The sequence below is a fragment of the Anarhichas minor genome, unplaced genomic scaffold, assembly GCF_050575085.1.
Source record: "Anarhichas minor isolate MPS153535 unplaced genomic scaffold, ASM5057508v1 ptg000017l, whole genome shotgun sequence".
Classification (NCBI taxonomy): Eukaryota; Metazoa; Chordata; class Actinopteri; order Perciformes; family Anarhichadidae; genus Anarhichas; species Anarhichas minor.
The window spans coordinates 10,916,542-10,942,459 of record NW_027466463.1 but is presented as its reverse complement, the minus strand read 5'-3'; the positions used below and the strand labels follow the sequence as shown (position 1 = coordinate 10,942,459).

General features: G+C 42.2%; 2 protein-coding genes across 3 annotated transcripts; both read left to right on the top strand.

Annotated features, from left to right (window-relative positions):
* Nucleotides 1-4,724: 4,724 nt before the first annotated feature.
* On the top strand, nt 4,725-9,751 carry LOC142951768 (glucagon receptor-like). The gene is made up of 13 exons (XM_076093552.1): nt 4,725-4,784; nt 4,940-5,042; nt 5,228-5,338; nt 5,623-5,744; nt 7,314-7,420; nt 7,803-7,959; nt 8,063-8,222; nt 8,403-8,463; nt 8,559-8,628; nt 8,757-8,848; nt 8,952-9,090; nt 9,214-9,255; nt 9,680-9,751. Exons 1-13 carry the CDS (start codon nt 4,725-4,727, stop codon nt 9,749-9,751), a joined length of 1,296 nt encoding a protein of 431 aa, XP_075949667.1.
* An 839-nt stretch (nt 9,752-10,590) lies between these two features.
* Nucleotides 10,591-25,426, top strand: wdr90 (WD repeat domain 90). Of its 2 annotated transcripts, none has more exons than XM_076093551.1 (43): nt 10,591-10,887; nt 11,003-11,094; nt 11,325-11,501; nt 11,938-12,076; nt 12,196-12,366; nt 12,676-12,802; nt 13,106-13,152; nt 13,511-13,623; nt 13,731-13,967; nt 14,135-14,197; nt 14,295-14,363; nt 14,485-14,595; nt 14,708-14,853; nt 15,007-15,064; nt 15,332-15,450; nt 15,972-16,133; nt 16,265-16,395; nt 16,499-16,615; nt 16,798-17,033; nt 17,291-17,427; nt 17,584-17,714; nt 17,890-18,020; nt 18,233-18,394; nt 18,491-18,619; nt 18,904-19,037; nt 19,117-19,157; nt 19,259-19,378; nt 19,578-19,736; nt 19,826-19,908; nt 19,993-20,095; nt 20,272-20,393; nt 20,845-21,001; nt 21,151-21,341; nt 21,493-21,661; nt 21,850-21,973; nt 22,229-22,400; nt 22,750-22,872; nt 22,951-23,119; nt 23,281-23,411; nt 24,200-24,343; nt 24,614-24,730; nt 24,868-24,952; nt 25,081-25,426. In XM_076093551.1, the coding sequence occupies exons 1-43, from the start codon at nt 10,875-10,877 to the stop codon at nt 25,236-25,238; spliced, it is 5,520 nt and encodes a 1,839-aa protein (XP_075949666.1). In that variant the 5' UTR covers nt 10,591-10,874; the 3' UTR covers nt 25,239-25,426. The 2 variants fall into 2 exon arrangements, with proteins under 2 accessions (XP_075949666.1, XP_075949665.1); XM_076093550.1 differs by having other exon boundaries at nt 13,106-13,173.
* Nucleotides 25,427-25,918: the final 492 nt, after the last annotated feature.

The window sequence follows — 25,918 nt, the reverse complement described above, 5'->3', positions numbered from 1 at the left end:
AATTAAATAATTCCTCGACAAGACAGTAAACAGCTAGAAGAGAAAGCTATCCTTGGTTTCATTATCACAGCTAATACTCTATTGATCTGTTGTGGTATAAATGCACCGATGGTTTCATCCAAGCAAGCCATTCTTCCACATTTACTGTGCAAAACAACTAAAACCAGAGCCTCGCATATGAAGCTGATGTTTAAAGGTATACTTTTAGATATATACAGTATGTCTGCACTGTTAATATGAAGCTACTGAGTTAGCTTAGCTTAGCACAGGTCTTTAAGCTATAACTTTTAGCAAGAAAACAACCTTAACTTTGACTCAATCATTTTCAACCCTATCTTTAGAAAATTCAAACTCTATAATTAAACTGAATCCACACACATAATCGTAACACATTTTCATTATGAATTAATCTTTTGATTTTTTTTAAATTAATTTAGTAAACATTATATAAAAAATAGGATCTTGTCAAAGGCCCTCATGACTTCCAAGAGCCCAATGTGATGGCTTCACTTTGCTTGTCTTGTTTGCCCAAACCTCCAAAACTCAGGGATGTTTTATTTACAAATGAAATGAAACAGAGAAAAAGAGGCAATTCACTTTTGACTGTTTTGGATTTTTGCTTGAATAATGATTTCAACATTTAAAGATGATCAAAATTGTAGGCGATTGATTTTATGCTGATGATTAATAAACCTGTTTCAGCACTTGATTAAACCTAAACCAGACAATGAAGAAGTCACTAAAATTATACCCAGAAAAAATCTGAATCCTAATAGGAGAGATCCAAAATTTAACACAGCTGATCCTTAGTTATTTTAATAATCCATTTGATTACTTTACAACTTTAAAACCACAGGCCACCAAGCACAAGCTGGCAGTCTGAGCTTGTCTCCTTGTAATTATGTCCAAGTAACAAGACGCTCACACATTCATGTGTCAGTATTGATAATATGTGTGAATGTTATGGGTGCTAACAAGATCACACTATGTGCAGACTTTGACCCAATTGACTCAACGAGTCCAGTCATGATCAAAATAAAACACAGCAAAGGTGCCCTCTTGGACGAATCTGTAGATAAACATGTTAAAGTGCCCTGTATGGTTGCCCAATATGTAAAAAAAAGCACACGATAAATTAGGCCCACTTCCCCGCAGTACCCTCTGTGCCCTGCCCCTCAAACAGTATAACTCCGCCACTGCATATCAGTAAGTGGTCTGTATGGTGATAATATGGATTATACAAGGTTCTGTTCAGTAACAACTTGATGAATGAGACGTTTCTCAGTCTAATTCATCTATAGGTTATTTAATGATTTGCAGGATTCACGAGTCCCTTGATTTAACAACCCGTGACAAATACAAAAAGAACGCACAAAAAAAGCTGTGACGGATTTTTTTGCAATAATGGACCCATTCTGATGTGTTATTTTGCTCCTGCAGAGCCGCGTGTTCAGAAGCACTTCTTTGTCGTGTTTTAATACATTGAAGGAAAATGCTGAACATATGTCAGTGGAGAAAGCATGTTGTGTTCATTGTATCAATCGCTGATTCTGTGCGCATTCAAGAAATAGTACCTATAGCTGCTTGCCTCTATACAGTAGGCTATACTTAACACCGGTCTAAGTGATGTAAAGGCACTTTGCGCTGCATGGTGTCGCAAACTGCTGTGTGCGGCTTCAGGTGCAGTACGTCACGCAGCACCATTCAAGACGGAGCGTTTCTTCACCGCCGCATCTCTGACAGCAGCTTTCTCCTTTTCAACGGACCTTTTAACTGTAAGTCTCACGCGAATGCTTTCTCTTCTTTTGTTTTCAGCCAACTAGAACTGTTTTATGCAGAGTACGTCCCAAAATAAAAGGGATTTATCCGTAACGCATTATACATTTTAAGGAAAATGTTAATACCATAATAAAGAAAAATAAACTTGACTAACAATATTAGAGGGGTTTTTATACGTATGTGCATTATCTTTATTTTCTATTTCTCACTGAAATGATTGTGAGGCTATTTCTTACAACTTGATTTAGGCAAAGCACTGTGGATTAAAGTAACAATAATAATTATATATATATATATTAAAAAGGTTATTATTGTCTAATTGTCCAATTTAAGGGAATTTAATGCCTGCAGTCTTTCAAAGTCAACTCTTTAAAGAAGCCTGTATAGCAAAACTGCATGCACCATCAGCTATAGAAGCATTATAAATTGTGCTTGAGGTTTTTTTGCACTCTATCTTCATTTTGCTCAACAGTGTTGTTTTGTGCCTTCTTTGTAACTTATGATGACACAGTCAGCATTACATCCCTTAAACATCTTCAGAAGCTTCACAGCTTCACATTTTAACACTGCTTTACTTTTGATAACCTAACAGTTTAGGTTTAAACCTGATGGTGTCAGCCAATAAGTGTGTGTGTGTGTGTGTGTGTGTGTGTGTGTGTGTGTGTGTGTGTGCGTGTGTGAGAAAGGAGGTTGTGTAAAGCCCTGGTTTTATGGAAACACACTACTGACTTTAGATAATGACATATTGTTACAGATGTTATTAGCCACTCAAATCGTTTCGATGTTGCTATAATAAGTCACATCATGATTCCTGTAATCATGTCACACCAAAGAGAACCCACCATGAGGCAGTTGCTGGAGATCCCGATGTGGTCTCATTCCTTGAGCTGCTAAAGGCAATGACTGACAATACCTAAATCAAGTCAGTGTTTTGGTACTCCGTTGAGACACAGCGGCTGGCTGCGCTGAGAGCCTGAGGCGGGGCCCCCACAGATAATCGGTGCATGGGGCCCTCTGAGCTCGCTATGCTAATAAATGTGGTTCCACTTGCAGGGCCACAGGGAACACTGCCAACCTCAGATATTCATCAGCACAATCATATTTATTGACGAATTGCACAAACACAAAAAAAACATTTTATCCAAGTCCTGTGGGTAATTTACACTGCCTCTATATCTTGATTGACAGAAAATGGACCAAAAGAAACAAGATGCCTTATGATAATCTCCTCCTAGAATTTAAAAGCTATTTATCATTTATATGTTTTGCGATTGACGTTATCTGTTTTAATTGTATTCGATTTTTTAATTGTTTTACCTCAACTGTTCTCACGCAGAGTTATGCACTGTGCCATTATCTGACAGACAGCTGCTGCAGGAGGGATAAATACACAGGACACGTCGTAGTAAATTACGAACCCACCCAATCATTGTTGTAACAAATACATCATGTCTCCAATTTCAAGGAGGAATGCCTATCTTTTGTAAATTATAGACTTCAGAATAACACATTACTTGTAAATTTAGAGGGTGCCTGGTTTAAAGACATCATCACAGTATAATTATTAACCACAGACAACCAAGCCATTACATTTGACTAACTTGTACTGTGAATGAACATCCACTAGAGCCTGTGAAACAAATGTGCATAGTGATAATGATGGTAATAGAGTGTGGATTTTAGAATCCTTGATATTATTCTGATGGCATATTGTTGTGTTTCCAGAAAAACAAGACAGTCCGGGTGTGTTTCAGTAAGTCTTCAGGTCCCAGTATTCCGATCAATGAGTAACAAAAACAAGATTTCATTTATGGAAAACGTACTTTGCCATAATTGAAGTTAAAATGCGAGCTTGCTTGGTTGTTTGAGCTTCACTGAGCAGAATGATGACTGTGCAGAGTTTGACACTAGAAGGCCGTTTTCACATTAATCTGTTGAGGGAGGAAAGTTTCTCTGCGCTCACCTTGAATCTCATTTTAAAACTTGTGCGTTCAAGATGATTAACTGACATCTGGAAATCAATCATGCTCCACTATGCAAATTCCACATCCAGTGATGTGGAAACTTGAAACCTCCAGTCAACACACACCGAGAATGGACACAACTGAAGCAACCGTGTGTAATGATTAGCATATCCATAGTTTCTAGATTTTCCAATAAGAGGGTTATTTACAATAATAAACTTTGTTGTGAAAACATTTCCTTAAACAGAATGTTTATTATATCTTTAAGTATCTTTCTTTTTGCTTATTTTTATCAAAATTGTTGAAACCAGACAGTACATTTTCCAGACAAATCTTGAAGTCAAAGACTTTTTCTTTGTTTAATTGGCAGCGGCACCTCAATGTCCCTGCAGTTTGTGTCTGTGTCTAATACAAAACAGAAAAGTACCACTAATTGTAAAACAATATACAGTACGTTGATGAATTTTACTGTATAGGACACAGCATACTGTGCATCACTTTGAACCCATTAACCACCTTTAGGAGTCATCGCAGTCAGAAATGTTTAAATCCTCTGCATAAGGGATTCAAACCTGTACATATACACTGGTCACGAGAGAGGGAGCAAAAGGCTTTTCAAGTCAAACGCTATTACAGAGTTTCATGAAAGTGAGTTATGTCGTTTCTGTGACTCAGTTCAACAAAATGGGATTTGTCTAGAAAATGTAAATTCTTGTGTTAGGAAACATATTGAGAGCTGGTTGAAATAGGTGGTGATTAATATCCTCGGAACGTCCATTTTGAAATTATTGGAACATTATTGCAGTTGTATGGTTAATGCAGATCAACACACGGATGAACTGGCACTCCCTAAAATGTGTTTGAACCGTGAATTTGGCTGCAGCACTAACTGAAATCTTGAAAACAAACGTACTCCTTAAGCTGTCTAAGCTGTTCTGTTTTCCTTCCTCCTCTGTCTTTCCAATGACGAAGTCTGCAGCGATGGACAGGACACAAAACATCATGGCTTTGGTGTGCCTACTCTTTCTCAAAGTGCAAAAGGTTAGTTTTTATGAAATATAATATCAATCAATTTGTCTTTTCAGAGAAGGATGCTTTTCAAAGTAAACCCAGCTGCAGAACTTTCTTTCCTCCAAAAAGGCTAAAATGTTGGACTTGACTTTCTTAAGTATTTTCTTTTGGAAATGCCCTTACAGTGTGAGATGGCCAGTGGGAAAGTCTTAGAGGAGACTTATCTGAAGTGGGTCCAGTACAAAGAAGACTGTGTCAGAATGATAGAAAATGAGCCGCTCCCTCAAGGTACGGAATAACTCCCTTCATACAGAGTCCTAAATGGAATATGGCAAGAGGTGGAAAAGGGGAGGAGAGAGAACAAGGAAAATGTCAAATTATGCCATTTAAATTTGCACCAAAAAGGATCATCTACGGCTTTTTTGTTGAAGAACAGGTATATCGTTTCAGTTTCTCATGGTTTGTCTTCCTAGCTGGCTTGTTCTGTAACAGGACATTTGACAGATACGCCTGCTGGCCAGATAGTCCTGCTGGCTCTGTGGTCAACATCTCATGTCCTTTCTACCTGCCCTGGTATGATCAAGGTAACTCACCCTTTTAGTGAGTCTGACATTGACAGAACAAACTGAAATATAAATGTATTTCTTGTTGAGTATGTTTTTGATGTGTGGCGAGGTGGGTGTTTAACCAACAGTATTGGATACTGGTTAAGTGGAAATTTGCTCAAGATATTCAATTTCCCTAGAACTTAACGTTTATGTCCTCACAACTGACACTGAGAATGACAGCAATGGTTTGAACCCCCTGTGACTCTAATAATGAGTAAGCAGGTAATGATTGACGGACTGACTGACTGCTTCTCCTCCAGTGTCCCAGGGTGTTGTGCGTCGGCTGTGTGGCTCTGACGCCCTCTGGGAGAGAGATGACAACGGGCAGGTGTGGAGGGACATGACCCAGTGTGAGGAGGAAAAAGAGATCAAGTCTCAAGAGGTACAACGACCGAAATGTCACCAGCCTGGGGATTCATTAGTTTGAGCCGGGAACCCATCTTGTAGCTCAAACATTTGTACGACAGTATATTCTTTATTATTATTTGTTATATATTTAGGAAGACAAATCCTTTTGTTTAGCGCTCACTGCAGTGCTGAAACTGGGGTGGTTTCTTGTCCGACCAAAGCCATCATGTAAACAGCTAAAGGAATAGAACAAACTCTGCATGAACCCATATGAGTTTGATGCCAATTAGCATCAATTGTAAGAGGTATAAAGAGACATATAGAAAGATAGGCCTACATCAGAACAGGGCAAACCGTTTGAGCCTAAATTTAACACTAATTGATTAATTAGGAATATAATGGTGACAATAAGGAGTTGACAGATACTCTTATTGACATTAAGCCTAACATGACTCGCCTTTGCAATAGTGACAGGAATCCTTGGCAGGAATCCATCTGCAATTAACTTGGTTTTATAGTATAATCTTTATTATCTATTGATATTATTTTTATGCAGCTGTTTTACAAAGTTTTCTGCCAATACAAAGAAACGTTAAACAATGAAATCCTAAATACCCACAAGTTTGCCTCAAATGCCTATAAATATGTAAATTACAAGAGTAAAATATCTATTAGTAACATCAATAATATTGTGTTTATATGTGGATGTACAATGCCTTTAAAATAGACCTCTAAAAGTTCACTAATAGTTGCAGCTGCCAGTGCACAGAGCAAGCTCGAAAGCAAAATCCCATCACTTTGGCTTTATCAGCATTTGACATCAGAACATTACTTGGCAAGGCTTCATGTCTGCAAGATTGTGAGTGTTAACAAAGGGAAGGTCTGGGTAGGTTTATGGCTTTCAGCTCTCACCTCTCTCTCTTTCTCATGGCATATTTTCCAGACAACAGTCACATCTTTCATTCGAGCAGTGACCACATTTACGTAGGTCAGCATTTTGGCATCTTAAAAATGTATGGCAAAAATGAGAAACTTTGTGTCTAAGTAGGATTTAGAAGAGTTAATTCACGCTTTTATTTCATGAAGGGTGGACTACTGTAAGGCACTCCTTACTGGTCTCCCCAAGGAGACCATTAGACAGTTGCAACTCATTCAAAATGCCGCTGCTAGAATACTGATAAACACCAAAGAGAGACAACACATTTCTCCGATTCCTAGATCTCGCCACTGGCTTCCAATTAAATATAAAATAATATAAATTTCAAGACCCTACTTAATGCGGTGAAATGGCTTTCAGCTATTATACTGCCCTGATTGAGTCAGCTCCCTTTGGAACTAAGATTTGCTCCAACTGTAGCCATTTTTTGAAACCAAGCTAAAGACTGTTGTGCCAGTAAAGCACTTTGATGACCTCTGTTTATGATAAATTGCTGTATAAATAAACTTGTCTATAGGTGCATTACCAATAGATTTTTAGGGTGGATTTTACATCAAACTATATATTTTTTTATTGTTTTCATCTTTATATTGTAAACCGCTACCATAAAAAGACGTTATGAGGTTCTTCTTCCCAAAAGTGACGGGTGTGGATTTGTCTTCACAGCTGTGGTTCAAACAACTGATGGTGAGCTTCAAGATGTTGTACACGGTCGGCTATTCCTTGTCCCTCTTCACGCTCGTAACGGCTCTTATCATTCTCCTGAGCTTTAGGTAAGCTAAACAAGGTAAATAGGTAAATAACAAATAGCCAATCAGACAACTGATTGCAACATTAATTCTAAATACAAATCAGATACCAAAGAAATTGCACATCTTCAACAATCATGACAATCAAATATTAATGCAGGTAACGAGGATTGTATTATTAAGTAATTGTTGAACGGAATCAACAGAACCCAATTTTGCAGTTGTATGTGACTAATTTTATAACCTTTAGCGTGCACAGAGAGGAAGAAGTGAAGTGATTCAAGGGTGACCAAACAATACATTTATAAAAATCAAAAAAATCAAAGACAAAATCAAGAACTAAGACGCTGTATACAAATTCATATTTAAAGGGTCTAATTTGTGGTACTGGTTTGTCCCCTGACAGGAAACTGCATTGCACCAGGAACTACATTCATGCTAACCTCTTCATGTCCCTCATCCTGCGAGCTGTATCCGTTATCATTAAGGACACCATGCTGGAACGCCACTGGGGAAGAGAAATCATGAAACACGGAGATGTGAGTGAGATGCTCAGTCACCAGGTGGGTCTTGAACTGTACTGATGATGGTTTACTGTTGGTATTTGTCGTAGTTTAAACATTAACCTTTTTGTAATGTGCATTTTTTCATGTTGATTTCCTCCAGGCTGCTATTGGCTGCAGGGTAGCACAGGTAATGATGCAGTACTGTGTCCTGGCCAATCACTATTGGTTCTTTGGAGAGGCAATATATTTGTACTCTGTGCTTATTGCCTCAGTGTTCATCGACAATAACAAATACTTACCTTACATCTGTCTTGGCTGGGGTAAGTGCCATCTCTTTGTGCCTCTTTGTGTACTTTCTTAAGTGACCACAGAGCACACCCTATAACAGCAGTGTGGCTTTTACAGATGCATGCCATGGAGAGATTTACACAGCATCCACGTGTGATGCTGTTTTTGAAAGCGCCTACAGCACTGAATCCTGCAATCTTCTCTGTCTTTAGGAACTCCACTTCTATTTGTGGTTCCCTGGGTAGTGATGAAGCAATTGAAAGAAAATAAAGAGTAAGTGTGTGTGCAGGTGTGTGTGTGTGTGTTTAGTAGTCTCCCCATGTGCCTGCTCCCTTTATAAATTACAAACAGCTACCTTTCCTTCTCAGGTGTTGGGCTGTCAATGAGAACATGAACTACTGGTGGATCATTCGTTTCCCAATCCTTCTTGCTTCACTTGTAAGGAAGCCTTCTCAGTGCACGAGTCGTCATCTGACATGTTGGTCTCCTCTGTAAAATATATTGCATAACATACATTTGTTTCGCTCTGGATACAGCAATTCATGTTTAGGTTTTCTAATCAACAGATCAACTTTTTGATTTTCATGAAGATCCTGAAGGTCATTCTTTCGAAATTACGAGCCAGCAACCAGAGTGGATATCCTGATTACAAACTTCGGCAAGTTGCCTCAGAATATTTTCAATGAGAATGAAATAGATTTGTTCTAATCTTTTGTCTATTCCCTCCAACCACGACTCTACTGTTTGATTTGTCCCGTCAGGCTTGCCAAGGCAACCCTTACCCTCATCCCGCTGTTTGGGGTTCATGAGATCATATTCATCTTTGCGACAGATGAGCAGATAACAGGTGTTCTGCGCTACATTAAAGTCTTCTTCACCCTTTTCCTCAATTCATTTCAGGTAGGTTCAATTGGACCCGAGAGTAGCTGAAAACTTTAAACCAATGTAACCATCCAGACATTATCTAATGTGTTCCTGTACAGCAAATATAGTTTTCAAGACTTTTGGGTGACTTCTCTGCAGGGTTTTCTGGTGGCTGTGCTCTATTGCTATGCCAATAAAGAGGTTTGTTGTTACATCTCATATTCTCATTTCATTTTATGTATCCTAGAAAGAAGATTAACGTAGTGCCAGTCACAGTATCTGAGAGATAACATACATAAATCTACATTGATGTAAACCTTTAGACTCTGTCTTAAATCATATTGAAACAGTAAATAATCCTGATAATGGTAGTGATAATCTATTTTCATCTTCTTAAGAAACCCCTTTAGGGTTCTGGTGAGGACGGGAAGCTGTACAGATCATCCAAGGATGCATTAGAATAAATATTGTTTTAAGTCATCCATTTCTGTTCAGTGTCTAATGGACTTTATTAATACTATGGTGGTTGATTATTCAGTTTCTATTATATCTTCAAGCATCAGACTGAAAATTACACAAAATGACACATTAACTCTAATGGCTCCCCTCTCCACTCTGGGTGCAGGTTAGGACAGAGCTGAAGAGGAAGTTACGCAGCTGGAGGATAGAGGCTGAGATTGTCTGCTGTGGACAGTGACTAGCCGTTCTTGACCCTCGAGTAGACACTTTGTCCATCGCCACAGTGCCAGAGCGCAACAGATCCTCCGCCACAACAATGAGGGCGATACCTGATGGTTCACCCACTCCTGAGAGTTCGCTTGTTTTTAGGCGGCAAGTTCCGACAACCTCCCCACAGCCCGATGCTTCTTCGCTGCACTGTCCATCAGTGGTAAATAAAGACAAAGGCCTGCAGCAAGGGGATCAGGTTGACACTGGACAATCGTCTGAAGTAATGCAGGTGCCTTTCGTCATTCACCTTCAAGACCCGGTGGAGTTACTCCCACATGTTGTAAATATAGATTCAGATTGAATACATTTTGGCATTCCCTGTATATTTAAAAAATGATATGTGGTTTGTTGTGAATATGTAAAATTGTGAATATGTGAATATGTGATTGTGATCATTCAATACAAGATACATTTGGACTATATGAATAAAAGGACATTTGTTTACATTGACTTTTTTTGATGTGTGATGGAAGCGGTGCATAAGTTCTTTCAGGATGGGTAATTCATTATCTAAGAAAGTATCGGAGGTGATCACTATATCACTTGATATGATTGATGGATAGAATGAATAGTAGGCTAGTGAACAAAAGCAATAAAGTCAACAAAGACATAAGTCCCAAAACAGGTTGTAAATGTCAAAGTTAATCTACACCACAACTATACATGTCTTCTTAACAACACGCATTTGAATTTGGGTGTTTCTCTTTAGCGTTCCTTTTTGGCTCTGAGTGCGAACTTCATTACCCAGAAGCGCCAGGGAACGCAACGCAAAGACGTCATAAACGTCGTCCAGTCGGCGGAGGCTGGAGCGGGAAGGATGTGAGCGCTGCAGTAACAACAGCTCCAAGTCACATCAATACTGTTGTTTCTCGGTAACGTTAACCCGGGAGAACTGGAAAAAAAAAAGCCCTTTCGTGTCATAATGATGTGAAACTACGTATATTATCATTGTGGTCTGTCGGAAACGGAGAAGGAGCTTTTCCGGTCATACAGCTGTTTGTTTGTTTTGCAAGCTAACGTCTCAGCTGCTCGAGTTGAAGCAAGACTGAGACAGCAACAGGTGGACTTCACATTTGCGACATTCGTTACCAATGGCCTCTAAAGGTAAAAACGAACTTTAAAGTGTTTAAAGCAACAGAGGCTGTGAGATGGAAGCCGTAACCTGACAGGTCATGCTGTTGCGATCCACTGTTACTGAACCCTGTTTTGACTTGTGCAGGTTGGCAGCATCCTTACGTCAACATATTCAAACATGTCAAAGTTGAAGACTGGAAAAGGTCTGCAAAACAGGGGGACGTGTCAACATACACGGTAACCTGGCTACACACTGTTATACTTGTGTTTAAAGTTATACTTTACCCCCCAAACTATCTTTTGAATATCAAACACTGCTGTAGGCTTGAGAGGTGGCTGTGCAAAGTGTGTAGTGTCCCATGGTAGCTTGGCTTGAATTTCTTGTCAGCTACAAAACCTTGTGGAGAGAATCACTTTTCAGACCAAAGTTGGTTTACTTTATGTCCACTTTTGCTGAAATCCCCCAGGACAAGAGACTGAAGTGTTCAGTGTTCAGGATCAGGGGTCCTGTTCCTGCCAACAGCTGCATCCTGGTACCCAAAAACAGCAACCAGTCTCTGGGGCTGGTGGGGCGCTACTTCTACCTTCTCTTCAGGCCGGCCCCCGGCAAATACTTTGTGGCCCACCTGGATGTCTCTGTGGAGGTATCTGACCTGATTTTGTGTGTGTGTGTGTGTGTGGGGGGGGGGGGGGTGGTGTGTGTGTGTGTTGATACTGGAGTTTGTTTTGACTGACAGACGAATCCACACTGATGCTGCTTTTTTTTTTTGCATTCTTTGTTGTTTGCTATTGTGCCATTTCAATCTAATTGAAATTCTGAAGGGGTATCACACTCTACACTACACATTCTCATGTTCAATACCATCGAAAATGTTCAACTTCTTTACCTACAGAAATTAGAAAAAAGAAACCCAAAAAGCGCAACTAGGAACAATTGAAAAGAAAACCCCAGAAACGTACTTCACTGTGAACCATTCCACCCGTATCTATTATAAATGTGAAGATCTCTTTGATTGAAATTCATTTAAAAGAAGGAAGACTTTTCCTTACCCCCCCCTCTCTGTGTGCTGTGATGTGAAGGAGGGCCAGGTGGTCCGTATCTCTTTTTCCAACATGTTCAAAGAGTTCAAGTCCACAGCGACCTCGCTTCAGTTTCCTTTCCTCTGCGGAGCTGCAAAGGATTCAGTCTACGAAAGCACGGCCAAATCTGCAAGACATGGTGAATACATGCACACACACGCACGCAACTGTACTTGTGAACTATTGTTCGTATGCGTTTGTTTTGATAATTTGCCGTCCGTTTGTATGTAATGTAAATAATCTTCCAACGTGTTCCAGGTTTGGTGGGTCCAGCCCCCGCTTCAGTGCGTTGGACCTGTTTGATGCTGGATCTGCAGTGCACACTCTCTGTCTACCTCAACCGCTGCCACAGTCAACTAAAAAGCGTTAAGCTTTGCGCCAATATGGCAGTGAAAAACATGTTGACCAGCGACCTGCTGCTAGACCCGGGTGAGCCTCCGTTAAACAGATAGATTCTTCATTGTCCTGTTCCAGGGACATTTAGTGCCACAGTCTTTACAGAGCCTCCCATGAATACATTATACACCGCAGCATATCTGCATGGAGCAGCAGATACATCCACATTTATTCAAACATACCTAAACACATAGCAGCTACATACATGGCAGTTACTGGTTTTTAGAGGACAAAATATTTTCTTCCCATACCCTTCATTTAGTATCAGCCTGCATCCTCAGATTGCTACTTCTTCTTAGTGGATGTATGACATCTTTACTTTGCAATTGTCTCTTTCAACAGGAGTTTCCTTCAGTGAAGCCAAGAGGATGGGTCTTGCTTCTTCTAAGGGAACAGGTCCTATGCCCAGAGACATGTCGTATCCTGTGCCCAAGGGGGTCTCCTGGCATGACCTCTATGATTATATCAGGTAAGGTAACCTCACCTGGGACCACAATGCACATCACTGAAATAGTGCTAAAAGCTAAATCTGCCCTGAAATAATTGTATCAATGCACCTTTAATAACAGAGATTCAGAAATGGATTTTTACATATTACAGAGACACTACCATCTTATATATATGACTAGTAGAGTTATTTGCACAAAGCACATGTTGTATATAAAATATGATCTTCAGTCTATATTGTTATGAATTTAAGGAAACTAAAAGGTTACCTGCTTCTGTCACCATGTACTGCTATGGAGTCCCTTATCTTATCTTACCCCAACAGGTTTCCCTCGGAGGGAACAAAGTTACCGTTTGACTCCATTCAAAAAGGTAATCTCCAGCCCGAGGCTAGTAAGTCAAGGAATAACACACTGTTCATCATTGTCATCATAAAGTGTTTTCGGGTCTGACTTTTTCCAGTTGCGTTTAAAAGAAATCGTAATTATTCTTTATTTCGCTCTGCACCACACACAAACAATTATTGTATCATTTCTTTCATTCCGCTCTTACTTGTTAAATAGTTTTTATTGTTTATTGATGAAAGAGTTTTTAATAAAAACAACTCTATTGCCGAACAAATTCCTTGTATGTGAACGCCTGCTTGGCAATAAAAATGGATTCTGCTTCAAATACATGCAAACGTCTCTCTATTAGGAATGTGTTGAAGATGACTGCCTTTCTCTCCCAGATTGTGTCTCTGACCAAAGAAGCCCTACTAGAGAGGAGTCTAGCTGCGTCAACCTCAGCCAACCAGTTAAGGACCGTGTGCCTCTCATCCAGCAGATCACCGCTCCAAAACCAGTAAGACTTTAGTATCTTTAAATCCACTCTCTTTGATCCCGATCAGCTTGACCTACGTCTGTGAAAATATGGCAGATGTCAGTGTTTCCCTCCTTCTGTCTCCTCAGCTCCTGAGGAATCGAACACCCGTGGTGACCGACCTACCGGACCTGGGCGTAGTCTCCACTCAACAGAGTGATGACTGGCTTTCCCATAATGGGGACCAGCATCAGCGGGAGTCAACAAGCTCCAGTTCACAGCCGTTCACATCCAGGCCTCCCTGGGATACCGATGACGGGGGAGTTCATGTGCATGTTCATCCCGAGGACGGCTTCAGCGAACGTGAGGAGGAAAGTGAAGAAGAGGTGAAGCTTCTTATTGACTCAATTCAACACAAACATCCAATTAAATACCACATTCCTCTCTTTTTGTACATCATATTCAGTACAATGCATTTCTTTGAATGCAGTAGGCTTTCAGTACAATTTGTTTGGCAGCATTGGAAACACTATTAATCTCTTTACATTCCCAGTTTGTTTGCACTCCAGTGCCACATCCTGTCCATCTATCATTGTCCAAAGAGCGGAGACAGGAGGTGAGCGAGACGAGGACAGTAGAGCGTGAAATAAAACCAGCTGCTGTACGGCATTTGTTTGAGAACTCATTACAATTCCTTTGCCATCACTTTTTAGAAGCTGCTTCCAGACCCGATTCTCAGGCTCAGTCGAATCATCGGCTTCGGAGGAGCCACCACTAAATGTGTACGCTCGTGCGGAGTTAAACCCTTATCAGGCTGGCTTCACATACTTTGTGATTTTGATTAAATGCATTCAATCAAAGACTTGATGGCAGTCTTAACAGCTGTACTTTATGACACCGTAGGCCCTGTGGAGCAAATCGGGTGATGCGGTGGTGTATCCGTGTCACGCCATTATCGTCTCCATGAAAATATCGTCGAAACAGCAGAGGTTCTTCATCGGCCACACTGATAAGGTAAATGAGCTGCGATGTGATACCTCCAGAGTAGAATCTCTTCTGATGCAGTTGGACTCTGTGTTCATTACAAAAACAATGTGCAACTTCTGTCCATGCGTGTTCTCTGTAGGTATCCGCTCTGGCTTTCAATGGCAACACAACCCTGCTGGCCTCGGCACAAACTGGCAACCACAGTGTCGTCCGAGTGTGGGACTACCACAAAGGAAACTGTCTGGCCATGTTTAGGATTCATGCTCATTCATTATCATCTCTTAGGTAACCCAACTGCTTATGCACGCGCACACACAGCCCTCTTAAGATAAGATGGTTATAAGCCTTTATGTACAATATACAATGAGGTCATAGCGTACGTCGATCACTGCTCGCTCACTAATTTTTGTCTTAATTGTTCGCATTCCCTTTTCGAAGCTTCTCATACGGGGGCGGTACTCTCTGTGGAGTGGGTAAAGACAGCCACAGTAAAACGGTAAGTGACACAAATGCAAATAGTCCCACATGAATATTCAAAGGCTTATTTTTCTAATTTGTGAATAAAGGTAATAAACACAAGCTGCAGTTTAGCGTAAATCTGTGGCAAGAGCCGTGGGAATTATTAGACAACGATGGAAAAAGTGCAAAGAAACACCTCGTATCATTACTTAGCTATAAATCAGCTCCCCTCGTTAGAGGCGATGACTCGGCAAAGCTGCAAGCCGACTGTCTGTGTTTGTGGCGCTGATTCAATCTTTCACAGATGGTGGTGGTGTGGAACACTTCTAACGTCGGTAAAGGTGGAGAGGTGACCATCTTAGCCAAAGCACACACAGATGTGGACATCCTCACCATGAAGGTCGCCTTCTTTGATGATACAAGGTACCCTCCCTTCTCTGTGTTTACATTAGGGTTGTGTTTTTGATTGTTTTATTTAGCCAACAGTGCATATTTGCATAATTGGGAACATTTTTGGATTGTAGTTTATTTCACACATACTCCTTATTAAAGGAAGGTGTTGAGCACCTGGTGCAAAAGTGCAGATTTTTTTTATGGGTAGTGGCAAAACCTACAGTATGTTACAAGAGTAAAATGCAACTGGTCTCAAGAAATGTACTTCACTTTAAAACACAAGCCAGCTCAAAAATGATAATTACCAACATGATTCACCATGTTCTGAACAGACAGAGTACAAACTAACTCAGAAAAACGCTGTATGGACACTCAGCCGTGTTGTAAATAATACAGTTTGAATGTCAACTCGATGAATGAAGCTTCGAACTATTCGGAACAGCCCTACAAACCACACAGGCCCTGGATGTATGAAGAGAAAGACAGTGGGAGCTAGAAGGACAGTAAATTAGAAATCTCGATCTCTTCATCTATGAGTGTGCTGGTTTCAGGATGGTGTCGTGTGGTCGCGACAATATTCGCCTGTGGCGAGTGAGGAATGGGACGCTGCGCTCCTGTCCAGTCAACCTGGGTGAATACCACTCAATGGACTTCACTGACGTGGCCTTTGAGGAGGGGAATTCCTCCAACCAGCATCTTGATGAACGAACACTGTGAGTGAGCAAAGCAGACGCTGAAACCATCCTAGTTTACCAAGGATTGGCAGAAGCATGAACCTCATCCACTGAAAACATTATTATGATTAAATGATTACTATTTCCCCTTTGTGATTGTCTTCCCATAGATTTGCCAGCAGTCGGAGTGGCTATATCTTTGAGATCGACTACAGCAGAGTTGTTATTAGGAACGTCAGGAGGCTGTTGCCTGCACAGCAGCAGCATGCAAACCGCCGGGAGAAATTGACTTTTAACACAGGTGTGTTGTTTAGTAGTTCAAAGAGGGGATACAACTTTTTAAGAATCTGTGGGTCATTGTGTGTGTGTGTGTGTGTGTGTGTGTGTGTGTGTGTGTGTCCCAGGTCCAGGCATTGCCATCAACAGCATCAGTGTGTCCTCATCATTTTGTTCCACGGGTTCTGAAGATGGCTTCCTGCGTCTGTGGCCTCTTGATTTTTCTACCATCTTCCTGGAGGCTGGTAGGCGTAATGTTTACCTGCAGCAGTAGCCTGACAGGTCCCAATATGCATATAATCTTTACTACATTTTGGCAGTACAGCCCAGGTCATTGTTTAAAATGACCGACATTCAAATCATGAATATGAGATGATGCACCATCCTCACGCAGACAATGACTCGGACACACGTCATTGTTTTCAAGAGCACGAGGGACCTGTGAGCCTGGTGTCGGTCTCCTCAGACAGCCTTCGGGTGCTGGCAGCCTCCTCCACTGGTAGCCTGGGTTTCCTCGATGTGAGCAGCCGTGGTTACAACACGCTGATGAGGTCACACACGGACACCGTGCTCGGCTTCAGTGTGGATGGCGTCCGTCGGCATCTCACAACAGCCTCATCCGATGGCACAGTGCGCATTTGGAATATGGATTCCTTGCATCAGGTCAGTCAATACCACATTTATTTATTTATTTCACCTCTTTTATTATGATCAGATTCTACTATTTGAATGCTTTGTTAACACATGTTCACCGTGTCTTTCAATGTGTTGAACCAGACAAAAAGTCAAACTAAAACCAAAGCAAATTATTGGGAGTAACAAAAAATATTTCTACTGATTTGAAGATGCTCCACTAATGAGTATATCTTTACACCAAAGTAACTGACACTGCCTGTTATTTACTGTCTCCTGTGCTTTAGCTGTATGATTTTGTGTCGGAGGACAGCCCCAGCTCAGTGGCCTTCCATCCCAGCGAGCAGGTCTTCTCTTGTGGCTTCAGCTCCGGCATCGTCAGAGTCTTTGACATCTCCAGTGCCAAGATGCTGGCTGAACACAAGTACGTCTAAACTATAGTGGAAGCTCCGGCGCCACCAGTGACTGCAGTTCTTCATTTTGGATACCAAAAGCTTGCATTGGGGACAATTACTATTACAGTTTCTCTGTATGTTTGTTTGTATTTGCCTGTACATATACATGTGCATGTATATTATAGGCAGCACAGAGGTGAAGTGGTGGGTCTTGTCTTCTCTCCGGATGGGGAGTTCATGTACAGCGCTGACTCTCAGGGCTCTTTGGCGCTTTACAACGCTTCTGAGGAAGACCACAATGTGATCAGAGTCGTGTGTATGTATATACACACACACACACACACACACACACAAACAAACACACCTTAACTTCACTTATCAGAAATGTGAACTGTGAAACTATCAACACTATAGGACAATGCATACACATCCTTATCTGTAGTGTATATCAGGCGGGTGTTGTTTGATTCACTCTGTACCCGATTGGTTAGGTAATGTGTTGGCCCGAGGCGCCGAGCGAGCTCCAGACGCTCTCACAGTGAGCAGTGACAGCCGCTGTGTGGCTTTTATCGGCCCCTCGGAGTACATTGTCACCATCGCCGACTCGCAGTCTCTGGATGAGGTATCTTGCACACTGTCGGCACCACGCTATTCGTCGCATTGCTCAAGTAAATTAGATCAGATTTCATGCAACGGTTATGGAGTGGTGAAGCAGCGTCACCCTTTCCCCAAAAACTTTACACCATACAGAAGATGTACCCAAGAATATCAAATAGTTCTTATTAATATGCATGTTCTTAAGTGTCCACATTGACCTGTTCCATCTCTGTCTAGTTGCTCCATGTCGATGTGAGTATTTTGGACGTACAAAGCCCCCGTCTTGATTCTGCACTGAGGGTCTGCTTCTCTCCGGCCTCCACTGAACACTTGTTGGTCGCCACATCAGCGAACAAGATCCTCTGGGTTAGCACCAAGACGGGCCGTCTGCTCCGAGAGGTAAAACTGCTGAGCTTCTTGAATGTACAGTTTGCCTCTACACGGTCATTTTATTCTCTTCTTCAATCACATGGTGGATTTCTGTCTTCCTGACAGGTGTCGAAGGTGCACAAACACCAGTGCTCGTCCCTGGCTGTGAGTGAGGACAGTCGATTCCTGCTGACAGCAGGACACAATGCTGTGAAAGTGTGGGATTACAACATGCAGCTCGATGTTAGCTCACAGGTAGTCAACAATTAAGGATTTTCTTATGTTGCAGCCGTTTACAAGTAGGTCAAATAAGCATCTAGTTGTTAGTGAGAATGAATTAATTACAAAACGCTTTGATTTCAACCTGTCTATTAAAGCGTGCAAATATACAATTTCAATCTTGAGCGCAGTTAAAATTGTGCAATCCTGTGGTAAAACATCCATCGCTGTCATAGAAAGTATGTTGTCTACATTTAGAGTAGGAGTATTAGTAGTTGATGTCGTGTCGGTAGTAACTGAAGCGTGGTTCTCTGTACCAGATGTTCATAGGCCACAGTCAGCCCATCCGCCAGGTGAGCTTCACCCCCGACCAGCTGGGCGTGGTCTCGGTGGGAGACGCCATATTCCTTTGGGACCTCCTGGCACATCCTGTCGAGTCCTTAAAAGACAGTCGGTAATAATCGCTGTTGCACGTTTGAATCTTGTCGATAACGTGCGTGTTACACTTTTACAAGTGTTTTCTGTCCTCACAGTTCCCCTCTAAGATTAAGCTACATCTCAACTCCTAAATCAGGTAACTTCATTTAGAGTTTGTATTCATGCTTCTATGTTATAAGATTCAAATGTTCTTACTCGTGACAAAATTGTTGTTGGATTTGTGTTTTCATGTACCAGCTCAACCAGACGTTAGTGGAGTTCAGTTGTCCAGTGGGATGCCTCGACAGACGGCACCCCTCCCCTCCTCACCGCCATCACGACTGGACATCAGCACCCTAGACCAGGTTCAACAGGGGGGTTAGTTCTCTTTTACACTTTTAACTACTGTGAGGTAGGTTTAACACTGTTTATATCTTAGCTCTCAGCAATAAATATTTAGCAATACCAATATTCACGCTCTACACGTGTATCAAGCATGTATTTGTGGCTAATGGCCATACCAGAGGTGTTTATTGTCACCCTCGGTCATATTTTCTCTCCCGTTACCCTCCTCCAGCTTTGGGCTCCTTGTCGATTTGTGATGACACCCCGACCATCCCCACTGCTACAGTCACTGGTTCAGGTCCCTCCTCTGACCCCAGACCTGCCGTCTCCTTCCTCCAAGTCACAGAGCTGGTCAACACATCTCCCATGAACACAAGTCATATGAACACTGGTAAGTGCCCCACTGCATTGTCCTGCATTAACAGTGAAGGGGCTTTCGGTTGATTTTTTTTATTTTTTTTATTCTATTTTGTCACTTAGTTGAGTTGAAAGGGAAGAAGCCAGTCCGTCCTGATTGTTACAGGCACTTTATCCCACGTTTCAAGACCTCCACTCTTGATCAGGTAAAGACTATGCCGACCTGATATAATGATAGACTCGTGTCACTGGGCGTATGTTAGTGTGTCTTAACGTTGTCTCTGATCCAGGCTGCTGTGACTCCCCAACCAGGAGAAGAGGGCATAAAGCTGAAAGCAGTGATCGGCTACAATGGCAATGGGCGCGGCAACATGGTGTGGAGCCCTGACCAAGGTTATTACAATCTACTGGAAGTAAAACAAAAACAGTAGATATTTTATCCAGGAAGTCTTAGCCTACCTCCACGCTAATGAACTCTGTTTCAGAAATAATCTCCGTCCACACTAACGCGCCAGGACACTGGGACTGGTTACTGTTTCGCCTCAACCAGCAATCCATTTCTGTTGCAGGTTTGTTTGCGTACTCGTGTGGCTGTGTGGTGGTGGTGGAGCACCTTCATACAGGAAGCCAGAGACACTTGCAGGGCCACAGCGAGGAGATCTCTTGTCTGGCCGTCACAAATGATGCAACGGTTTGTTAAAAGTCATGTTAGTGAGCACTTCCTTTGCCAAGATAAACCATCCACCTGACAGGTGTGGCATATCAAGATGCTGATTAAACAGCATGATTATCACACACCTATGCCTGTTTTTCCTCTTTCTCACTTGCTTGAGGAAGATCTCACAGATTCAAACGAGAAATTAACTTATTTATTTGGATCCTCACAGTGTGCAGACCTCGTTTGTGCCCTCCATTTAAACGGATGTCTTTGTCTAACAAAGCGGGTTAAAGGGAGTCTTCTCACAAGCTAATGGATTAGATGTCTGTGCATCATCTCTAAGAGAAATTCAGACCCGTTAATCTTGGGGCACAAGAAATCCAGGAGTTTCTCATGTTCGGCATACGTCCTGTTAGTCCTGTGTCTTATGGAATCATGGATCAAAAATGAAGGTGCCTTTCTGTCTGTTTTACTTCCGGTCTAGACGGTGGCATCAGCAGCTGGTGGCAGTAATGGGAGCAAGAGCCTCATCTGCATTTGGGACGTCCAGAATGGAACTTGTCGCAATACCATCTCCCACCACAGGGGCGCAGTGCAGACTCTCGCTTTCTCTCGGGACGATCGCTTCTTTCTCTCTGCTGGTCAGTCAAATATAAATTAGATGTGCATCAATCAGTCATTAGCATTTAAACTTCAAGTTTAGTGTCAGTTTGACAATAATTGATTAAAATGAAAGAAAAAGGCCAATCGAGGTACTCCGCTACTACTGACCACTGATTCTTTCCAACAGGAGACTTTTCTGACCCAGAGGTGGCTCTGTGGAGCAGTGACACCTTCAAGCTGCTGTCCAGTGTGAGGGTGTCGGGACCGATTCACGACGCAGCCTTCAGCCCCTCAATAGCCAGCCAGCTGGCCTGTGTGGGCAGCCAAGGGGCTTACTTCTGCCTGATCCACACGCATGGCTCGGATGTAGACCTCAAGGTAAATGACCCCAGAAAAACACGCTTGATAAGAGAGAATGATAGTGTGCTTGACTAAACACTCATCCCCCCCCGATCCACTATGTTAGCTTAAATATCTTGGTTGTCGTTGCGTTGGTACATGAGGGTTAACCACTCCTTCACACGTGCAGGTCCAGAAGGTGAAGGCACCAGTAGAAGTGGGCGATGCGGAGCTGACGGCTCTGTGCTACCACGTGGACTCCTTTCTGTTCACCGCCACCAATCGGGGACACGTTTGCGTCTGGGACGTGAACACACAGCGCTGCCTCATGACCTGGGAAGCTGATGAGGGGGAGATCGGTACAAATAGGGACCCTCTGTATATTCTAACCAGTTCTCTTCTTGTTATTGTATTAAGAAGATGTCTTTTATTACACTTGGTCAAATTGCCTAAACCATTGCTTTCATTTTGAGTCTTGTTGCTTGGATGCATTCTGGTCCTGGGTTTCTACAAACGGTTATAGGACTGGTATGGTTTCTTGGTTTAGGAGTGCTGCTGTGTCGAGGGAACCGTCTTTTGACAGGCAGCAACACCCGCTGGTTGCGACTGTGGGACGTAGACGCTTTACAGGGCGTGAAGCCTCAGGAAAAGTACTGCAATGAGGAAGACAGGTCTGTATGTAGTTTATTCTCCTACGAGTCTTCCCGTTTCTTTAATATACTTTAATGTTCTTATGTGATGAAGGCCTACGTGCCATACACAGTCAGTCAGTGTCACCTGTGTAGTTTCATTACGGTTTCTATCAAATTTTCGACGAGTTAATGTCTATTGTGTGAAACAGACAAAGAATGACGGTTTGGTTCCATCTCATCCTCCTGTGGCCATGTCATTAATAAGGGGTTCCTTGTTTTCGGTCTGTTCCTCAGTGGGACCGTGGTGGTGTTGGAGCAGGAGATCATGCTGGATGGAACTACGATCAGTGCAGCATTTGATAACACTATGGACATGGGCATCGTTGGCACCACAGCGGGAACCCTCTGGTACATCAACTGGTCAGACGGCGGCAGCATCCGGCTGGTCAGCGGGCACAAGACCAAGGTACCAGTGTGAAAAGTAACCACATGCACATCTTGTGTCTCCAGCAGGAGCTGGAACATACAGCTTGTAACTGGGAGGCAAGTGTGTTGTTTAGCATAATCATAATGGGTTGATGGTTGGTCTGTATTAATGGCCTGTCAATCACACATCAAAGGCGATCCCGAAGGAAGAGGAGTATTTCATATTTTACTCAGTTTGCACCAGGAAATAAAGATCATCAAATTTAAGTAATGAAAATGACCTTATGTGACTTCTGAGGAAGCTCTGTGCGAGGGTCGTGCTGCTAATATTACCATCTTGTACCAGTATTGACATTCATTCTCTGTGTGTGCTCCTCTGTGCCGTCCAGGTGAATGATGTGGCTTTTAGCGCTGACGAGAGACATTTTGCCACCTGCAGCGAGGACGGCAGCGTGAGGGTGTGGTCGGTCCCTGGCAACGAGCTGGTGGTGCAGTTTCAGGTGCTCAGTCAGGTGAGAGGATACACTTAATATTATAATATACTTGTGTATATATATGTTTTTATATGTTTGTTTTTTTCTGTGGGTCAGGCCTGCGGCTGTGTGTGCTGGAGCCCTTCTTCCCGTAAGGAGAGTGCATGTGTGGCAGCAGGATACAGCGACGGGACCCTCAGGATCTTCCGGCTTTCATCTTCAGAGATGGAGATGAAGCTGCATCCCCATCAAGTGGCTGTGACTGCCATGCAGTACTCTGCTCACGGTGAGAGAGTATAGCAGTAGCTTAATAACCTGCATCTCCTGCATTCAACTTACTTTATGATGAAATAATCAATTCCATGTGCTCGCAGTAAGTTTCCTGTTATATTAAAGCAGCTATGTTTCATCCGGTTCGGCTCCGTAACACCTTTTGGCCCCCGACAGGTCATGTGATCCTTTCAGCGGGGAAGAATGGTCTGATAGCCGTCAGCAGCCCAGTGAATGGAGCGACTATACGGGTCATAAAGGACCACAAAGGAGCGCCGATTACCACCATCCAGTGTGTGAATGAACAGGTCAGCTCACTGAATCGAGTCAAGGAGTGACGCTTTAACAGAACATGGCAGCGCAATAGAAGTATAATGAGAGAGGTTAGAATAGCCCCTGAACGGCCGCAACAATTACTGTTATTAACCACAAAATATTGTCCCGGAGTGCACTGCTGAGGCCTTTCTTTAACAGCAATCACTTATCAATCAAACATTTTCGACTTCCCCATGGAGACTGATTCTGCGTGACGTTTGAATCTCCTCTAAATGCACGAGGAACTGATGTTTCTGCTGGCAACTACATATCACCTCTGACCGAAGCTTGTCACTGCGAATATATACTCTTAAATGACTTGGTTTGTTCTTAATAATCACTATTAATCATATAAAAATGTGGATTTTTGTTCCAAGTGCCATCAACACATTTAGAAACGGCGCCGAGTCTCAAAAAGCCACATGGAATCTATTTCAAATGTTGATGAATGACTTGAATATTTGTATACATCAGGCAGAATAATATAAACATAACAATAGCAGCCTGATTGTCTATTTCATACACATTGAATACTTTCCTGAGTAGATGTACATTTATTCTGTTTTGAAATGATGTTTTCAATTCAGCTTCACTTCACAAATCCCCTTCATGTATCGTACAACGTATACGTACACTTGGCTTCTCCAGTAACCGTGCTCTTGACGGGCTTTCTGCCTGCTTCTCATACAAAAAGGTTACCTGACATTTCCTTTCCTGTCTTTTGACATTATAATGACATTTTTTCATCCGTATCTGAAGCCGTTTCTCTTCCAATCCTCAGTGTAAGCATTTCGGCCTGGAAGGCAACGAGATGTGGTTGGCTGCCAGTGCTGACAGACGCGTCAGTGTGTGGGCTGCCGATTGGTCGAGGGACAAATGCGAGCTGCTTGACTGGCTGACATTTCCTGCTCCGGCCTATTTTGGGGTACCTTCTGTGTTTTAAGTAGTAGTACATAGTGATAACGACTAGAAATACCACTCCAAATGTTGAGTGCTGCGGTTTATCTCTTTTTAAGTCTTGCGGATACTTAACCTCTAAGCCTTTTTATTCTAAATGTATTATATCTAAAGTATTAGTTTTACATTTTTCAGCATATTGTTGCAACCTCCTTTAGGAAATTTGCAAAATAAAAAGTGCTTTGTCCGTGTCAAACCTTTGCACGTCTAATATTTTTGTAACCCTTTTGTGCTGTAGGGTGACCGCCCACCTCCCAGTCTGGCTGCCTTCTGCCCTGCAGACCCCAGCCTGGTGGTCTACACTGGCTATGGAGTAGAGAAGGAGCTGTCCTTCTACAGCCTGACTAAAAAACAGGTTCCGCAAGCACCCACTGCTTCACTCCTCTACCACAGTGTTTTTCCTATACCTGTACAGAGCAGATGTTGCCGGCAAAATGTCCACAGATGTGCGTGTAATCACACAATATGTGTTTTTTTTTTTTTTTACTACAGATAATGAAAAAGATTGCCCTGCCCGACTGGGCCACATGCTTTAGCCTGTCCTGTAAGAGTCAGCTCATAGCTGTGGGATCAAAAGGTAAACTCGGCCCTTGTTTTTCATGATGTAAATCCATATTGTTACAGTAAATAAATTAGATTTTAATATTATAAGCTTGGAGCATGTTTGTGAATATTTTCTCCCTGTTATGTCTCATGTCTTATCAGAGCGAGTGTTGAAGTTGATCAAGTCGACCAGTGGCAGGTTCCAGGACTTCCTGCAGCACAGTGACTCACTGCAGACGTGTCGCTTCTCTCCGTCAGGGACGCTTCTTTTCACTGTAGCTTTTAATGAGATCCTGCTGTGGGAGGTGCAGGGCCTCTGAGGGCCTCACATCTGTTGATCCTGGTTCACAGGTTCCTGGTTTAAATCTTTATTTTATGTAATTAGATTGTTCTATATTTATTTTTTTTATTCATTGAATATTTGTAGAGAAATAGTAATAATTTGCAGAGAAGCTTTGTGGAGTTTTTTTCATGTGTGTTGTTTTAGAATACATATTTGTTGAAGAGATTTGTTGTTGCCTGTCCAGTCATTTCTCATTTTTGACTTTTAGATTTTCTTACAGAGAATAACAGTTGCTGTCCTGTCCACTGTTTTTCAGTGGTAAATAGAATCACAGTTTGTAGGCTGCTGTGGGATTGGATGGGGTTTAAATGAGAAGCAGCATGAGCAGTTATTGCAGCATGAGCTGTTATCGCAGCATGAGCTGTTATCACAGCATGAGCAATAACAATCTGTAATGTAAGAGCACTCCAACAATGCCGGGTTTGTGCACGCACACATACAAAAGGAGAGACTGCTGCAGCCAAAGACGTGTACTTTTACTTGTCCTTCGATCAGAATGATGGAGGACAGATGTACTGTTCAGAACATTTTGCATGAATCTTCTCGAATTTCCATTTTTGCTAACAGACAACAAAGGTCTTTCTGTCACTTTGGAACTGGGATACTGTCATTATTGAGAGCTCAAATTATCCTCTCCATTTCCTCCCTTGTTTTTGC